The 17,285-nt window shown below is 44.3% G+C and overlaps 1 protein-coding gene across 1 annotated transcript in view; it reads left to right on the top strand.

The window, feature by feature from the left end:
* Window positions 1-14,130, top strand: part of kcnb1 (potassium voltage-gated channel, Shab-related subfamily, member 1) — a gene marked incomplete at both ends in the record, with an annotated part of 121,990 nt that extends 107,860 nt beyond the window's left edge. The window contains 7 exons of the mRNA XM_080728075.1: window positions 4,746-4,956; window positions 7,858-8,119; window positions 8,981-9,332; window positions 10,360-10,563; window positions 10,975-11,424; window positions 11,751-12,058; window positions 13,929-14,130. Of these exons, the coding sequence (XP_080584201.1) occupies window positions 4,746-4,956; window positions 7,858-8,119; window positions 8,981-9,332; window positions 10,360-10,563; window positions 10,975-11,424; window positions 11,751-12,058; window positions 13,929-14,130 (1,989 nt within the window). The remainder of the gene's footprint in view (window positions 1-4,745; window positions 4,957-7,857; window positions 8,120-8,980; window positions 9,333-10,359; window positions 10,564-10,974; window positions 11,425-11,750; window positions 12,059-13,928) is intronic.
* Window positions 14,131-17,285: the final 3,155 nt, after the last annotated feature.

The raw sequence follows: 17,285 nt of genomic DNA, 5'->3' as shown, positions 1-17,285 counted from the left end.
TGCCAAGGCAAACCTTGGCAAGCAGGAAGTTATTCTAAGCTAGCATTGGACAAAAGCTTTTTGGGAGGGGGCGAGGGGCATAGCTACTGGCTAATTCTTTCCAACACACTATTGTTCTCGGTCCGAGAATGTTATGCCTGTAAAGTGAACCTGCTTCATAAAAGAGAAGCTTTTGGTCATGCTTCACACACTGTTGTACTGTAACGCCACTACATTCAAATTCCAGGAAGGGAAAAGTACATTATGAGTTAACCACTTGAGAACCCTTGAGTGTTGTAATAATAATCTATCAAAGTAGTTGTACCGTTTTCAAATAGTGGAGTACAACATACATTATTTGACTCTGAGTTGAAGTATGGGGGCAATATTACTCGGGAGAATAATATCGTCGTTGTCGGGCGGAAACCTCGTATCTCCAAGTTTCAAATGTCTATGTTCTTTCGCAAAGCAAAGCCCTGCTTCATCATACGAGGCCGTCGCACAAAAGTAGTGAAAACAGCAGATCTACAAGCACACAACGCCTCGCACCGCGAGGCGTTGTGTGCTTGTAGATCGGCTGTTTTCACTAGTTTAAATCATTTTTAAAATGATAAATGCAAAACGAACGGTTTTTGGACATACAAGTTTTCCACCCGACAACGACGATATGTTACTTATTACATATTACTCCATATTACTTATTGGAGTAGAAGTATTAAGTATTTGAAACATGGGGAAAAAAACTAACGTAGGCTAACGTAAAAGTACCTCAGAATACTTACAGTAAGGACTGTACATGTGTAAATGTACTTACTCGATTACTTTCCAGAAGTGGGTTGGTTGGCGTTGTGCCCTCGAGGCCAGCCAGTGAGTTGGCGTTGTGCCCTCCAGGCCGGGCAGTGAGGAAAGCTGATGCCAGCGAGTCCTCTGAAAAGTCTTATCAATGGGATGAAATCCAATCCACAAAAGTCTGGCCAATATCTGACGTACGTGGACCAGACAGACTGATCCAAATTCCTTGAGACAAATAATTCACTTGAACCAATAATGCAGTGAGATATAGCAAAGCCCTTCCATCCCTGATTCCCTGTGTCTTTTAGTTTCACCTTTGCTGTTTGCCTGAGGTGTGAGTGTTCATTAACACTGAATATCGTTGTTGCTGGGTACAAAATCGTTACTTTTCAGGAAATGTGTAAATAACCGTTGTTCAAATGTGGATCCAGTAATAATGATTTAATCACAATCTCTTGCTAACTTTTCATTGGTTAAATGTTCGTAAAAGCCCACAGAGACAGATACTTAACCACTTTCAACCTGGCGTCCCTATATAAGAGTTTATATGAAATCATCATGACATCACATCAACCAAATGTGTGTTTCCAGGTAGATAATGCCATCAGCGTTGCACTGGAGCAGTATTATGCATTAGCTTTATTTCTGGAAGAACAGGAAACGTATGATATTGTTATACTATTTTTCCCCCTGAAATATCCACAGGTTGGCAAACTAGACATTAGCTAATGTTGTGGCACACTTTTTTATATTGTAAAAACATCATATGTAATGTGTGTAAAAAGAAAAACAACATTGCAAAAAAATAAACATAAGCCTACAAAAAGATAAACATAGGCCTACGATAGTACTGTCAAACAAGTCTGTATGAAGCTACAGTGGCTATGAAATCTATATGAAACAGATTAATCTGCAACACAGTCTTATACAATATGTCGTAGGGGCTTCGCCTCTCTCTCTCTCTCTCTCTCTCTCTCTCTCTCTCTCTCTCTCTCTCTCTCTCTCTCTCTCTCTCACTCTCTCTCTCTTAGCTACAGGGCCCTTTGGCCTGAAACACCCCTGCTATACTGTACATCATTTGACGCTACTGATAGGATTAAAGATCATATTGGCTGTTCATCTTGTTGCCATTAATGCTTACACTCTGACACTATTATGCGGGAGCGAGTGCTGTCTGATAAGTGGGGTCATGAATTAGTAACCGTTCCAAGTGAGTCCCCTGCTATTAGCTCAGCCAAATTCCTCCTTAGTCAGACAGTCTGCGGAGATACTTTGATTAGGAAGTCTGCACTTTGATTACCGTCGCTGTCAGGTGAAAACCTTGTATGTCCAATATATATATATATATATATATATATTCTTTTCATATAAAGTAGTTATACCGTAACATTATAACATTTTGTATAACACGGTTCTATTGTGAAAATAGCAGATCTACATGAACCGGCTATTTTCACAATTTCTGCCTCTAATATTTGACAATTTGACCAACGTTTAATTTGTAGTTTTAGAAAGTCCTTGAATTGTCACTTTAGAAATGTGGCATGTGCAGATACCCTCTATACACTTAAACTTTAGGGTAGGGTTTGTTTACTGTTGAGTGAGAAAACAATGTTGCACATTAAGTTATTCATCTGGGGACCCCCCCCCCCCCCCCCCCCCCCCCTCCCAAAAAAAAAATAAAAAAAAATGTGGGGACCCCCCTGGGGTTCCCGACCCACAGGTTGAGAACCACTGGTCTATGGATCCAATTTAGTTATTATTTAGTCACTTGTTAATACTTTTCATTGGTTCAATATTTATAAAACACACAGATACACTTGACTTAACCACTTTCACTTAAAAAAATATATATAATCGAAAATAGCAAAAAACACTGATCTACATATATAGATAGCTCGGCTATACTTTCGCTACTTTTGTGTGACACTGTATGACGAAGAATAGAATATAGGGGCGTCTGTCAATGGCTTAGTGCTTGAGGTGCATACCACATCGCACGCCACCTTACCCATTATTTCTAAACTAAAATTTAAAATAGTGAAACTAGGCAATCTACTGTGGGCTACATCGACACATTGTGAGCTTGTAGATTGACTATGTGAACTAGGCGGTAATAGCTCTATAGCAGCCTTCCAGCGATATAGCAGCCTTCCAGCGGGTCTATGAACAACATGCTCATAGATTCCATAATATTTCATCGGTTGACAGCATAATTATCAGTGTGTGTTGCATTCATGTCAATTTGTGTTTTCAGATATTTAACCACGAGAACCGTCAATACTTAATAAACTTGACCTTTCACTCTGTACTTAGTCTGCTCTCTTTCCCCAATACACCAAAGCTTTTTGCCAAAAATAGAAGATCTACAAGCTCGAGCTTGTAGATCTTCTATTTTTGGTAACATTTCACAGAATATGGACACTAGGGTTCAAGTGGTTAATATAAAAATATGTATAAATATCACTCAAAGATTTGAAGGACCCCCTGTAGTAACTCTGAGGACCCCCTAGGGGTCCCGGACCCCCTGTTGAGGACCCTTGTACTATGCAACAAAGGCAGATAAGCCCCCCAACAAATATCCCCCCAAAGGTTTTCTGCCCGACGGCAACAATACCGAACATGAATTTCATTTGTACAATTTCAGTTGTATAATGTTCTGATGAAGATCTATGAAACGTTGACGACACAATAAAACACAGCAGAGCTTTTTCAGCATCACCAGTGTGTTTTTAATGAAACTGAATTTTGATGATGGCAGTGGCGTCAGTTCAGCAAAAGCTAGGGTATGGCAAAGATGGGAGTCCTCATGGAAAAGAGGCATTACATTTTGTATAACAAAGTTCTATTGTGAAAATTGCCGATCTACATGCTCACAACGCCTCGCAGCGCGAGGCGTTGTGAGCATGTAGATCGTCTATTTTCACAATTTCTGAAAAAAACGAGTTTTGTCAGTTTACACAGGTTTCTACGGTTTCTTGGGTGCAGCTAAGCATGTTAGTATTAGTAAACGTGCCACAATTAACAATAACTAGCCCTTACCCGTTCAAAGATATGAGCTCCAAAATGATGTGCAGTGTGTGGGTTATGGGATGTGCACTGTGCATACAGTATATGAGGGATGGAAAGTAACTTTAACTGGTGCTTGCATGATAATATGTAGGAGCATCAATGTAAGAAATACCCGTTTCGTTTAATGGCTACCCCCCCCCACCCCGCCCGCCCACCCGCCCGCCCACGCACACACCCGCCTGCCTGCACACACACGACACACACACACACACACACACACACACACACACACACACACACACACACACACACACACAGAGAGAGCTGGTTAAACATGTTGCCTCATGCTAGATGCAGAATAGATGAGCCTCAAGCTAGATGCAGAATAGATAGTAGATACACCATAAAAATGCTAATATACAGCATACGATTTGTGAAAGTGACAAACGGGCTTCACAGTTATGTTAGGTGTGTTCATATGCTTATGGTGATGCGATTTCAGATCAATTGCTCCAGCCACTGAGGAGAAACGCTGTGACAGACACTCACTCACTCACTCAGACAGACAGACAGACAGACATTCGCAAAATTATAGTATAGATGCATTGCACCTGTGCAGCTGACCTGCAAAACCTGGGAATATTAAAAAAAATCAAGATGGGGAGAATAAAAGTGTGGATAATATAATTATAATACCTTGTTAAAGTGACCATTTTGTTGCATTTTGCATTTGTAGTTATTTTACTGTAATTTAACAACATAATAACCAGCACAGATAGACAAAGAGACATTCATGGAGTTTTATTTAAAAGTAACTTTTATTTCCCCCCCTGGACCCAGGGTATGGCAGCTGCATACCCCTGCCATACCCACTTGACGCCCCTGCATGATGGGACAATCAAAAGGTCTTTTCCTTTTCCTGTTCTTAACATCTGTTTCTCTCCAACCTTGTGTCTTTCCAGATCCTGGCCATCATCTCCATCCTGTTCATCGTGCTGTCCACCATCGCCCTGTCTCTGAACACGCTGCCAGAGCTGCAGGACACGGACGAGTTCGGCCACGCCTCCGACAACCCCCAGCTGGCCCACGTGGAGGCCGTGTGCATCGCCTGGTTCACCATGGAGTACCTGCTGCGCTTCCTCTCCTCCCCCAACAAGTGGAAGTTCTTTAAAGGTACAGGGGCAGTGGTGGGCAGTAGGGCATTCACCAAATATTCAAATATTTGAATATTCGAATATTCGAATATCAAAGTCACTATTCGATGTTGTTCACCGAAGTCGAATATTCGCTTATTTTTCTTTTTTTTTTGTTTTCTCTTTAAAAAGTATATAGTTTATAAAGCTTGGCTAGATAGGAAGTCATAATAATGACTCTTCAATGCCCCTTGTGGATTTGTTAATGCTCTATACCAGGGGTTCTCAAACTTTTTTAGGGCGTGACCCCCAAAATAAACATATTTGAACTGGGGACCCCCACCCTGACAAGCACTTGGAATTGTAGGTATTACATTTAATGTGACTCGGTTCTGCAGATAAATATTGTGAAAATAGCAGATCTACATGCTCACAACGCCTCGCAACGATCATTTTATGATCATTTTAATAACCTTAAAAAAAGAAAGAAAAGAAAGAAAAATAAAAGACCCTTACTGCATCAAAAGTTATCAGACGCCCTAAGGGCGAGAAGTGACCGTCAGGGCTGGCGGAAACAACAGACTTGTAAGAGGGGGCGGGGCTTCAACAATTATAGCTCATCCATATTGGCCGTCTAAGTCCAGACACCAAGTTTAGAGACGGTACAATCGTGCAAACTGGAGTTATGGATTTTTAAAGCCCAGCTAATAGGAAGACAGGGGGGAGGGGCTTCAACAATTACAGCTCGTACCTATTGTCCGGAGAAGGTGCCAAGTCGTGTGAGAGTTGAAATGACGTTGCTACGCAAAACTATGCCAGAGTTACGTGTGAGTCTGTGAGAGCAAAGTGGGACAGCAAAGTGTGACAGCTGCTGCACGCGTTTAGTAGACAGAGGGGGCGGGGCTTCAACAATTACAGCTCGTCCCTATTGACGGAAAAAAGGCCCAAGTCGTGTGAGCGTTTTAAGGTTGAAATCACGTTGCTAGGCAAAAGTATGGCAGAGTTGAGAGCATAGTGTCACACAGTGTGACGCACTTTTCATAGTAACTTGGGACCTAACGGTCGCAATAAAACTGGTCAAACATTGGCCAAAACTGGTGAAAATAGCCAATTTATACAATATTTCACAATATTTATCTGTGTAACGGAGTCAAACAAATTTCAAGTACTTGTTAAGGGGGGGAGGTGGGGGGGTGGTCCCAGTTTAATTATGATTATTTTGGGGGTCACGTCCTGAAAAGGTTGAGAACCACTGGTATATAGGGCGACAGTTACCCGACTTTAGACAACTTTTGATATTTAAATACTGGAAGAATGTAATGCACAATGTAAAGCGCCTTGGATAAAGGCGCTATACCAGTAAGACTCCCTAATCGGGGGATAAGCGACCGTCAGGTCGCAGTGTGATTTTAGGCCAAAATGTGTAGGAGCAGTGTCCAAAAATGTGTTTGAAAAAATCTGCCTGATGGTGGCGCTATATGGGACAGATCCATGTTGATGAGATGAGTGTAGACATACTGTGTACCGATTTGCGTGATTTTAGGGCAAAATCTGTAGGAGTAGTGTCCAAAAGTGTGTTTAAAAAAATCGGCCTGAAGGTGGCGCTAAATGGGACAGATCCATGTTGATGACATGATTGTAGACTAAGTGTGTACCGATTTGCGTGATTTTAGGGCAAAATATTTAGGAGCAGTGTCCAAAAATGTGTTTGAAAAAATCTGCCTGATGGTGGCGCTATATGGGACAGATCCATGTTGATGACAAGAGTGTAGACATACTGTGTAGCGATTTGCGTGATTTTAGGGCAAAAATTGTAGGAGCAGTGTCCAAAAATTTGTTTTGCAAGAATCGGCCTGATGGTGGCGCTAGAAGAGGGCCGTGTGAGAATTGATGGGTGGAGGTTGTGGTTTGGCATGCAAGGAGTGTGTGTGCAAAATTTGGCATGGATCGGGGCAACGGTTGCGGAGATATGAGCAGGGCAAAAGTGTGACGTGTGACATGTGACAGACTGACTGACTGACTGACTGACTGACTGACTGACTGACTGACGGACAGCTGGTCGAGGTTTTGATAGTAAATGCGACCTGATGGTCGCAATAAAAATGCACCATTTACCATTTGATAAGAAGTGGGCTGCTCACTTCTCATGCATTGAAGGAAGCATGAGCTCAGTTCGGGGCTCCTCTCCCAGGTTGGCAGAGTTAGAGTAGGAGTAGCGTCCAGGATTACAGTTTAGGCAATTGGCAGTGGGTGAACAGTGGGTCAGAAATTGGGATAACATTATTTGAAAAAAGAAATACAAAAAGGAAAAAAAAGGAAAGGGCCTTTCTGTGTGGAATTTGCATGTTCTCCCTGTGTCTCCTCACAAAAACATGCAGTAATCCTGGTCTCTATAATGCCTCCCCCTGGCCAGCCGGGGCGCCTGATGGAAGGGGAAAGGAACTGGTTGGAATAACATGTTCCTTCCATGCGCTATGTCCAAACCGGGGAAACTCCCCACTGTCAGGTGAAAAGAAGCAACTTGGACTACTCATGCACTGAAGGAAGCATGAGGTCAGTCCGGTGTTTCCCCAGGCGCGGCAGAGGGAGAGCAGAGCCCAGGATTACATAGGCATATTGGCACTGGGTGAAAAAATGGGTTACAAAAATCGTGGGATAAAAATTATATATATAAAAATATATATATTGTCGTTTTCGGGTGGAAACCTCGTATCTCCAAGTTTCAAATGTGTATGTTTTTTCGCAAAGTAAAGCCCTGCTTCATCATACAAGGCTGTCGCACAAAGGTAGTGAAAACAGCAGATCTACTGCTTGTAGATCGGCTGTTTTAACTAGTTTAAATCATCTTTAAAATGATAAATGCAAAACGAAGAGTTTTGGACATACAAGGTTTCCACCCGACAACGACGATATATACAAAATATCTGTTGCCCTGCCCTAGGTCCTCTGAATGTCATCGACCTGCTGGCCATCCTGCCCTACTACGTCACCATCTTCCTGACCGAGTCCAACAAGAGCGTGCTGCAGTTCCAGAACGTGCGGCGCGTGGTGCAGATCTTCAGGATCATGCGCATCCTGAGGATCCTGAAGCTGGCGCGCCACTCCACGGGCCTCCAGTCGCTGGGCTTCACCCTGAAGAGGAGCTACAATGAGCTGGGTCTGCTCATCCTCTTCCTGGCCATGGGGATCATGATCTTCTCAAGGTTAGCCCTTTATTTTTAGCCTTGATTCTTTGTTACAGCACTTTGTAAGCGTTGTTTTTGAAGAATAAAAGCAGTCTCCGCACACACTCAAAACTGTGCACAATCAAGTTTTTATTTTCAGTTTAGGCAAAATGCAAGCTTCCGGTCATAGACCTTCTTCAGGCATGAACATTGTTTTTAAAATGTGCTATATAAATAAAGTGAATTGGATTGGATTGGATTGGATCGGATCGGATAGTATAGTTTTCAAAAGTATAAACATCTTTTGAAAATAGCAGATCTACAAGCTCACAATGGGTCGCGATGTGACCCATTGTGACCTTGTAGATCAGCTATTTTCAAATGGGCAAAATGTATATAGGGCTGAAGTGATTAATGTATGATTTGTAATAATAGTGAAAATTATACAAGTAACTATATAACTAAAGTTTTCAAATAATTGTAAAGTACCTTAAAATTGTACCTTAAAGGAGTAGTTCACCCCTGAAATGACTTATTTTCTATTGATTACTCACGCCATGGAGACTTGAGTTCAATAATATGTTTTTGTATTTGTCAAAAAAGTGATTATAGTAAATGTACCTACCCCCATAATCACATTTTTGTCTGCAACAAATACAACAAAATATCATTGACTCAAGTCTCCATGTCGTGAGTAATCAATATAAAAGTCAATTTGGAGGTGGTTGTTTACTTAAAGATGTTGATATCAGATAGTTGATGACTTGCATGTACTGTATATGGACTGGAGGGATTAAAGCCTGTCTTTGTATGGAAGATATGAGTTTTTGGAGATTTGAAGAACTATTACTGTATGTACAGACACTTGCACTGTAACTGAATCACGACCATCTTCTCCAGCCTGGTCTTCTTCGCCGAGAAGGACGAGGACGACACCAAGTTCAAGAGCATCCCGGCGTCCTTCTGGTGGGCCACCATCACCATGACCACGGTGGGCTACGGCGACATCTACCCCAAGACGCTCCTCGGCAAGATCGTCGGGGGCCTGTGCTGCATCGCCGGCGTGCTGGTGATCGCGCTGCCCATCCCCATCATTGTCAACAACTTCTCCGAGTTCTACAAGGAGCAGAAGCGGCAGGAGAAGGCCGTCAAGCGCCGCGAGGCGCTGGAGCGCGCCAAGCGCAACGGCAGCATCGTCTCCATGAACCTGAAGGAGGCGTTCGCCCGCAGCGCCGAGCTGATGGACGTGGTGGTGTGTGGCTGGCAGAGATTTATACCACTTGGTGTCACTATATGTATTTCTGTGTGTTTGTCAGTGGTGGAAAAAGTGATCAAATATTTTACTTAAGTAAAAGTATCAATACCGCAATATAGAAAAGAGATCTGTTACAAGTAAAAATCCAGAATTCAAAATGTACTTAAAGTATGAAAGTGTTCAAAATATATTTAAAGTACCAAAAGTATATATATATATATTTTTGTTGTAAAAATTGTTGTGAAAATAGCAGATCTACAAGCCCACAACGTGTCGCGATGCGTTGTTGAAGTACTCAAGTAAAGTACAAATAACTACAAATTTTAATTAAGTACAGTACTTAAGTAAATGTACTTAGTTACTTTCCAACACTGGTATTTGTCAATCTTAATTTATGCTAGTTAGTAAGCACCAACCTGTAACTTTAGAACATATCCTTATGTATGACTGTCCACTAAACACACCTCCAGCTACAGTATTTGTGTTCCCCTGTTTTGTATAAGATGGGACTGTTCTAACAATCAGGAATGGCACTTGCATGTTGGTCGTCTCCAAGAGCTCTTGTTACTCTGTCAATTGCGACCGAAGGACTGAGAGACAGATACTGACACACGACACGATTATATGTATGTAAGTCATAGGACTTTCACATATTTGTAACCGAGTAAGCAAGTCTAGGGACTCACAGCACCCGGTTGGTTCTACAGACTCCAACTTTTGCACACGGATTGCGCCGATTTTTGCCTATGTTCTTAGCTGCTTCCCCTGCCGTTACTGTACTTGCACAATGTACAGTTGCATGAAACAAATTATTTTATTTATATTTTTTATTTTTTTTGTAGAACCGCCGATCCAACCAATTATGCCCATATCTCCATATACATGGATATCAAGACAGATGGCCAAGACAGAGATGGTTTTTCGCCCTTAGGCGTCTTACTAGTAAATATATTGTTTAATTTCACTCTGCCTTTGTGGGAATTCAATTCCATACTGAAGTGGGGTTTTATCATTTCCACGACAGGTGGAGAAGGGCGAGCACCGGCCGCACGACAACCACCTGTCGCCCAGCCGCTGGAAGTGGACGCCCAAGATGGGTGTGTCGGAGACCAGCTCCAACCGCTCGTTCACCGCCCAGGAGGAGCTGGGCTCCCCCAGCCAGGCCCAGGCCACCGCCAGCAGCCCCCAGAGGCTCAACGCCCAGAAGCTGGAGGAGATGTACAACCAGGCACGTGCACACATAGACATCAAAGTGTAAAAAGTGCCCTCTCTCCAGACCATGGATGCATTTTTTTTCTCACTATGGCGAAAGAAACGCAAATGCCCTCTTTCCATGTCATACCTGATTGCTGCTTTCAAGAGAATTGCCTTGTCCAAACTCTCTTGAACTTGAATGCGTCGAATGCGTAGAAAGCATCTTATTTTGAAAGAAATGCCCTCTCTGTGTAGAAATCCATGCCGTTACGCCACATCTCCAGTATTCACTTGATTATGCTTAGTTTAGTGTGGTATCAAGTACCGAAAATAGCAGACTTGGAGGTCTGCTATTTTCAATATTTTCATTTTCACCAAAGGCCCTTTTAGAAAGTTCAGCCCCCTGCCTCTCTAACATTCTCTGCACCTCCCTGTGTACAACCAGATGGCCAAGACCCAGTCGCAGCCCAACCTCAACGGGAAGGACAGGGGCTCGTCTCGGCCGGGCGGCAAGCTGGCAGACGAGATAGAGCTGGGCGCCATCGCGGACCACCAGGGGCCGCTGCATCATCCCACGCTGGGGACGGACATGAAGAGCCTGTCGAGCATCGACAGCTACATCAGCTGCGCCACGGACTTCCAGGAGAACCCGCGTTTCTTCCCCCACAGCCCGGCGGCCGTGGTCCTCGGTGGCAGCTGCCCGGAGAGCGGTGGAGGGCGGTACTCCCACAGTCCCGCCGCCGCCGTGGTGGGCCTGTCAGGGCGGTCCGGCGGCCGGACTGGCCTGCAGACCACCCTGGGCCGGGCTGAGCCCGCCGCGCTCTCGCCTCTGTCGGCGGCAGCGAACAAGCCCTCGTACACCGAGAGCGCCCGCAAGTTCCTCTTCTCTTCCAAGGTTAGAATAGTTTGGGAAAAAACGGACGATTTAATTTTGTGTTTGGTCCATGTTTGGACTTCAGCCTTATCCCCTGTGAGGAGAAAAAATCAAACCTTTTGGAGCGGTTTCACACCGCTCCAAAACGCAGTTTCAGTTTGAGGTTTTCCTCCAATCAGGATAGAGTGGGGCCTTCCTCCAATCAGGGCCTTACGCGCACTAAGTCCCACACCCACTTGATCATGGAGGAGGGCCTGTCACCTGTCAACTACATGAAAACTGAAACTGAAACTTAAATGAAATCACATACCCTACCTTAAACTATAATCACCTTGTTCTCTTCCAAGGGCCTGGCGTACAAGGATGGCTGCCGTGGCGAGGCGTCAGAGTCGGGGCCCTCGCCGCTCTCCGACAGCTCGCTGACGTCGGACCACTCGCTGCTGAGCCCCGAGGTGTCGGTCTACACCACGGCCAGCAGCCGCACGCCGCCCAAGTCGCCGGAGAGCATGAGCACGCGGACGCAGGCCGTGTTCACCTTCCACGACTCCTCCATCAGCAAGTACATCGACGCCGACACCGACGACGATGACCACCTCCGCGACCTCTCCGACGCCACCAGCCCCTCGGAGCGGCTGCTGACCGGCCTGAGCCCCAGGTGTAGGCCTGCTACTAGCCTTTACGTTCTTAGTGATTGTTTATGTTGTATCCTTTCTTTTTTAACAGTGTTGTATTGGTCCTGTCACAGGGGTATACACGCCGCCCCAAATCTTTTTGAGCAGGGGCGCGCACACTCACATGCTTCGCCAAAAAACAACAACCTTAGGAGGACTTCACCACTTTTCAACCTATCTTCATATAATAGGTCCTCACTAATGTTCATAATAAAATAGCACATTTTTTTCCTACTCGGTCCAAGTCTCCTAGGAGAGCTGTGGGAAGTTCAGAATCCATCGTCTTGTGACATCATCATTTTCAAAAATAAATAAATAATTAATCAATATTTTATTATATTTAGATTTTTATTATCGCGAGAACAATGGCTTCCACTTTAACATTGCAACTTTTCAGGAATAGAAAGCCTGCAGTTTCTATTAGCTTGGATTCCCAATCAATGATGTCACAAGACGATGGGTTTCTGAACTGCCCACAGCCCTCCTCTGAAAAAAAAAAAAGAAAAATATATTTTTTAGTGAGGACCAATTATATATATAATATAATTATATGAAGATAGGTTGAAAAGTGGTGAAGTCCTCCTTTAAGTTCACATCTCAACAACGTTTACAAAAGCTGTAGTGTCACACCAGGCTGATTTAACATAGTAACGAGCCTGGATCAATGGTCCATTGTCTATCTGACCTGCTAACTGCTGTAGTTTAGGTGTTAAGCGACGTGCACGTGACGTCATTAAAATAGCGTCTCCCCAAAGATGGATTTGCCAATACAACACTGCTTTTTACATTGCTCAAATTATCAAGAAACACATTTTATAATATAAAAAATTGATTAACCACTTAAGGCCCGAGTCAATGTAGCTTTGTGCCTATAATGACATGCTCCTAAATAAGGATGGATTATTAATTGATAATTTAAAAAGAAATTGACTATTGATCATTTTTCATAATTGATTAAAACCGCAAAAACAGAATACAAAATGGCCGCCACTGGCAGGGTATACGTGGTTCAAACTAGTGTCCGTCGTTATATCGGGCACCGATATGCCCTTATTTGATCATATCGGATCGGTGAAATGTCTCGATAGAAAAATAGTAATAATTATTCAAATATCAGCTCAACATGTGTGATGAATGCTTGTAACAAGCCTGGCTTGTCCTCACAGTCATTATACCACACACTCAAACAGGCAGTTGGACATACTATACATGTCTCTGTGTCACTCTCTTTTTCTCAGACACCTTGACTGACGAGTAAAAAATAAAGTTAAGACTTTAATAAAGACATTGGTTTAAGAAAACAGCTGTCTGTAGTACTACCGTCACTGTACCTTTGCATAATCATATTGGGGCAAAATCTTTGGACAATCCACACAGAAAAAGGCCCGTTTTCATTATGCATATTGTACACATCGTCGTTGTCGGGCGAAAACCTTGTATGTCCAAGACAGTTCCTTTTGTATTTATCATTTTAAAAATGAACTAAACGAGTGAAAATAGCAGATCTACAAGCGGTGCGAGGCGTTGTGTGCTTGTAGATCGGCTGTTTTCACTACTTTTGTGCGACAGCCTTATGATGAAGCAGGGCTTAACTTTGCGAAAAAGTTTACACATTTGAAACTTGGAGATGCAAGGTTTCTGCCCGACAGTGACAATATATTGGTTGCATATCGGTTATCGGTGACTGTCCCCTCTCTCAAATCGGTTATCGTATCGGACACAAAAATGCCTATCGGTCGGACACTAGTTCAAACCCATCCGTTGGAGTAACCGTCTCTCCTCTCTCTCTCCAAGGAGTAACCGTCTCTCCTCTCTCTCTCCAAGGAGTAACCGTCTCTCCTCTCTCTCTCCAAGGTGTCGCATCAACAGTGGCTACCAGCGGGCCGCCAACCACCTGGAGGCGGCCCAGAAGATGCTGACGGGCCAGAACTGCCTGTTCCCGCACAACGAGAACCACGTGGGCCCGGCCGACGCCGTGACCGCCGCAACGCGCAACAAGCCCAAGTTCGACCGGGGGGGCGGCGTCCGCCCGGGCACCCTGGACAAGACTCTCTGAGACACAACGACGACGACGCCAACCGGGGGGGAGGGAGGGGGAGCGGTGGCGGAGCTGTGCCGCCATGCCGCGAAGGGGAGCTGGTATAGCGGAGACGACGGGCCGCGACAGGGTGGAACGGACGCTGGAGAGAGACGTTACGGTACAAAACTCTGGAGGGACGCGCCAGAGGACAAATGCGGGGGGGTAGGGGGGGGGCATTGGGCACAGGTTATAAAAGGGACACAATGCACGTTGTGGGAGGGGGACACCTTGCGGTTGCACAAGGCTCAGGGTTTGGAGGAGTGCACACCTTCTGCTCTTTCCCGTTGCTTTACGCTCTCCACTCCCCCAGGGGGACGCCGAGCCCAGCGGTCTGCGTTGGATGGCGGTCCTTGTTGGGGGGGGGGTTCCAGGGGGTCCCCTGCAAGTGGACCGTCACAGCCATGTGACTCTGAGAGTGTTACAAATGGAACCGAATGGACTCGTATATACGGTCTCAGAGTTGTGAGGGGTTCCGTGGGAGCCCTGATACATAACTAAACTTGGGTTCCGCACAAGATGCCATGGTCATCCTTGGTCTTGGAGGTGGACCAGAGGTGTCGGTCTGGGTTTTCGGGGGAACAAAGAGGAGGAGGACTATTGTTCTGAACACTGTGGAGGGAACCGTCTCCATTTGGTCCAGGTATCCGAGCTGCCCACTGTCCCGTTACAGAGTCCCAAACTCCTTTTGTACTCTTGCAGACACACGAGAGAGGACTTAGATGCCTATAAGCTATTTAACTTGTGCCCTCCTGCCCCAAACCTGGCCTTAGTCATTCTCGAGTGTGTGTGTGTGTGTGTGTGTGCGTGCGTGAGTGAGTGCGCGCACACACACGTGTGTGTGTGTGTGTGTGTGTGTGTGTGTGGGTGTGTGTTTGTGTGCGTGTGTCTGCGTGCCTGCGTGCGCGGTATGCTTGTATGTGCAAAAGGTATGTATACTCACTTTTGAGATGGTCTTACCCGATTTATTTTTATATAGATAAGAGAACAGTATAAATAGAGAGAGGGGGAAAAAACACACACGTGATCTGCTAGTTTAATGTGTCACAAATCATGTATGTTTAAGTAGTCCTCTTTGATGTTTCATGTCCTGGCACAGTACACGCACACACACACTACTTGCTGGGTTCTGGCCTGATGTCGCTGTGTGCTGTTATTTCTGCCTGTCCTCATCTCACGCCAGTGGTGGAAGATGTAACCCAGATTTCTTTTACTTTAGAAGTAGAAATACCACAATACATTCTGTTGCACGTAAAAGTAAAAAAGGCCCGTATTCAAAGTGACAGGCAGTACAAAGGTATTGGCATCAAAGTACCAAAGTAAAACATTTTCGAAAGTAACATAATTATAAGTTCACGCGATGCGTCATATCTACAACGCATGATGAAGAGCTTGTCGATTGTTGTGTTTATTTGTCATTTTTATGCTTCATATGAAATTGCGTTTCACACTTCCACAGCGACTTAAATTATGTTTTGGAATTATAATCTAAATCTGCCAAGTAACAAACTACTAAAGTTTTCACATTATTTTCATCTGAGATGTAATGGAGTATAAGTTCAAAGAATCAAAAACATTACTCAAGGAAATCAAGATCGCACTTAAATACAGAACTTAAATGTAGGGTAAGTTGTTTCCTTTAAGTTTCAGTTTTCATGTAGGTGACAGGCGGGGGCCTTCCTCCAATCATGATCAAGTGGGGGCGGGCCTTGTTGCCCGTAATGCCCGCCCCCACTCAACCATGATTGGAGGAAGGCCCGACTCTATCTTGATTGGAGGAAAACTAGTCTCCTCCACCAAAACTGAAACTGCTTTTTTCCCCTCACAGGAGATAAGGCTGAAATCCAAACATGGACCAAACACTTTAATAGTAACTAGTATTATCAGAACATACGGTGGACCCATTTTGTTATTATTTGAATTAAATGAAATCACTTACCCTACCTTTAAGTCTTATGTAAAGTGTCTTTGAGAGTTCAGAGGAGCGCTGTATAAATGTGAGGTATTATATTGTGTCAAATGTACTTGGTTACACCTCCCACCACTGTCTCACGATGGGTGCAGAGCAACGCTTCTCACACCTGTGATTACTGTCTTGATTCTATGTGTTAGAGCTTGTCATGTTTTAGATCAAAAAGAGGTGCCAGTGATAGATCAAGAGTCGCTGATGCAGGCTACAGTGGAACGATCAAATGATAATTATCTCTCACGACCGCAGCACAAACCCCACATTTAAGCAACTCCCGTCATTAGAATCCAGGTCAAAAGCCAAGATCTTGACCACTAGGAATTCTGCCTCAGTTTTTTTATATATATTTTTATTGGGTTCTGCCTCAGTTGACGGTGTGTTTTAACAGCGGTTGGCCGCATTTTCCGGAAGTGTCTTATTTGTCAATTGGACCCGGCAACTACTGGCGATAGCAGGCAATGAGACGATGGTGGAAAAGTGGGCGCCCAAAAACATGAACATAGTTTATCTTTTGGACAACATCGTTGGCGATAGCAATCAAATTCATGTGTTGCTTTGTTTACCCAATGATCTGGAGGACGTAGGGACACCCACTCGGAGATTTTTATCGACCAGCGTCGCCAGCTGTTGCCCGCTGTTAAAACGTAGGGTTAGAGCATTGGTTCTCAACCTGTGGGTCGGGGCCCCCAGGGGGGTCCCCAAATTATTTTGGGGGGTCCCCAGATGATTCACTTAATGTTCAACATTGCTTTCTCACTCAACAGTAAACAAACCAACATAACGTGTAAGTATATAGAGGGTATCTGCACGTTTCTAAAGTGACAATTTAAGCACTTTTTAATACCTCTAAAATGACAAATTAAACATTGGCCAAATTTTCAAATATTAGAGGCAGAAATTGTGAAAATAGCCGATCTACATGCTCACAACGCCTTGTGATGATTATTTTGGGGGTCGCAGCCTGAAAAGATTGAGAACCACTTGGTTAGAGGCAGAGGCTCTGCTGCTACACTCGCCCCACCTTGACCTCCCCCCACTGGAAAAACCCCATCCTGGTCACCACACTGTCCTAATAGTCCATGGGCCATACGAGTTGTCGGTATCAAAAAGGTGGCAAAGGTTACCATGCATTTTATAAAAGCTCTATATCTGTAGATTATATTTT

The sequence above is a fragment of the Nannobrachium achirus genome (genome assembly GCF_963921795.1).
Source record: "Nannobrachium achirus genome assembly, chromosome: 6".
NCBI lineage: Eukaryota > Metazoa > Chordata > Actinopteri > Myctophiformes > Myctophidae > Nannobrachium > Nannobrachium achirus.
This window is presented reverse-complemented; position numbering and strand designations above follow the sequence as displayed.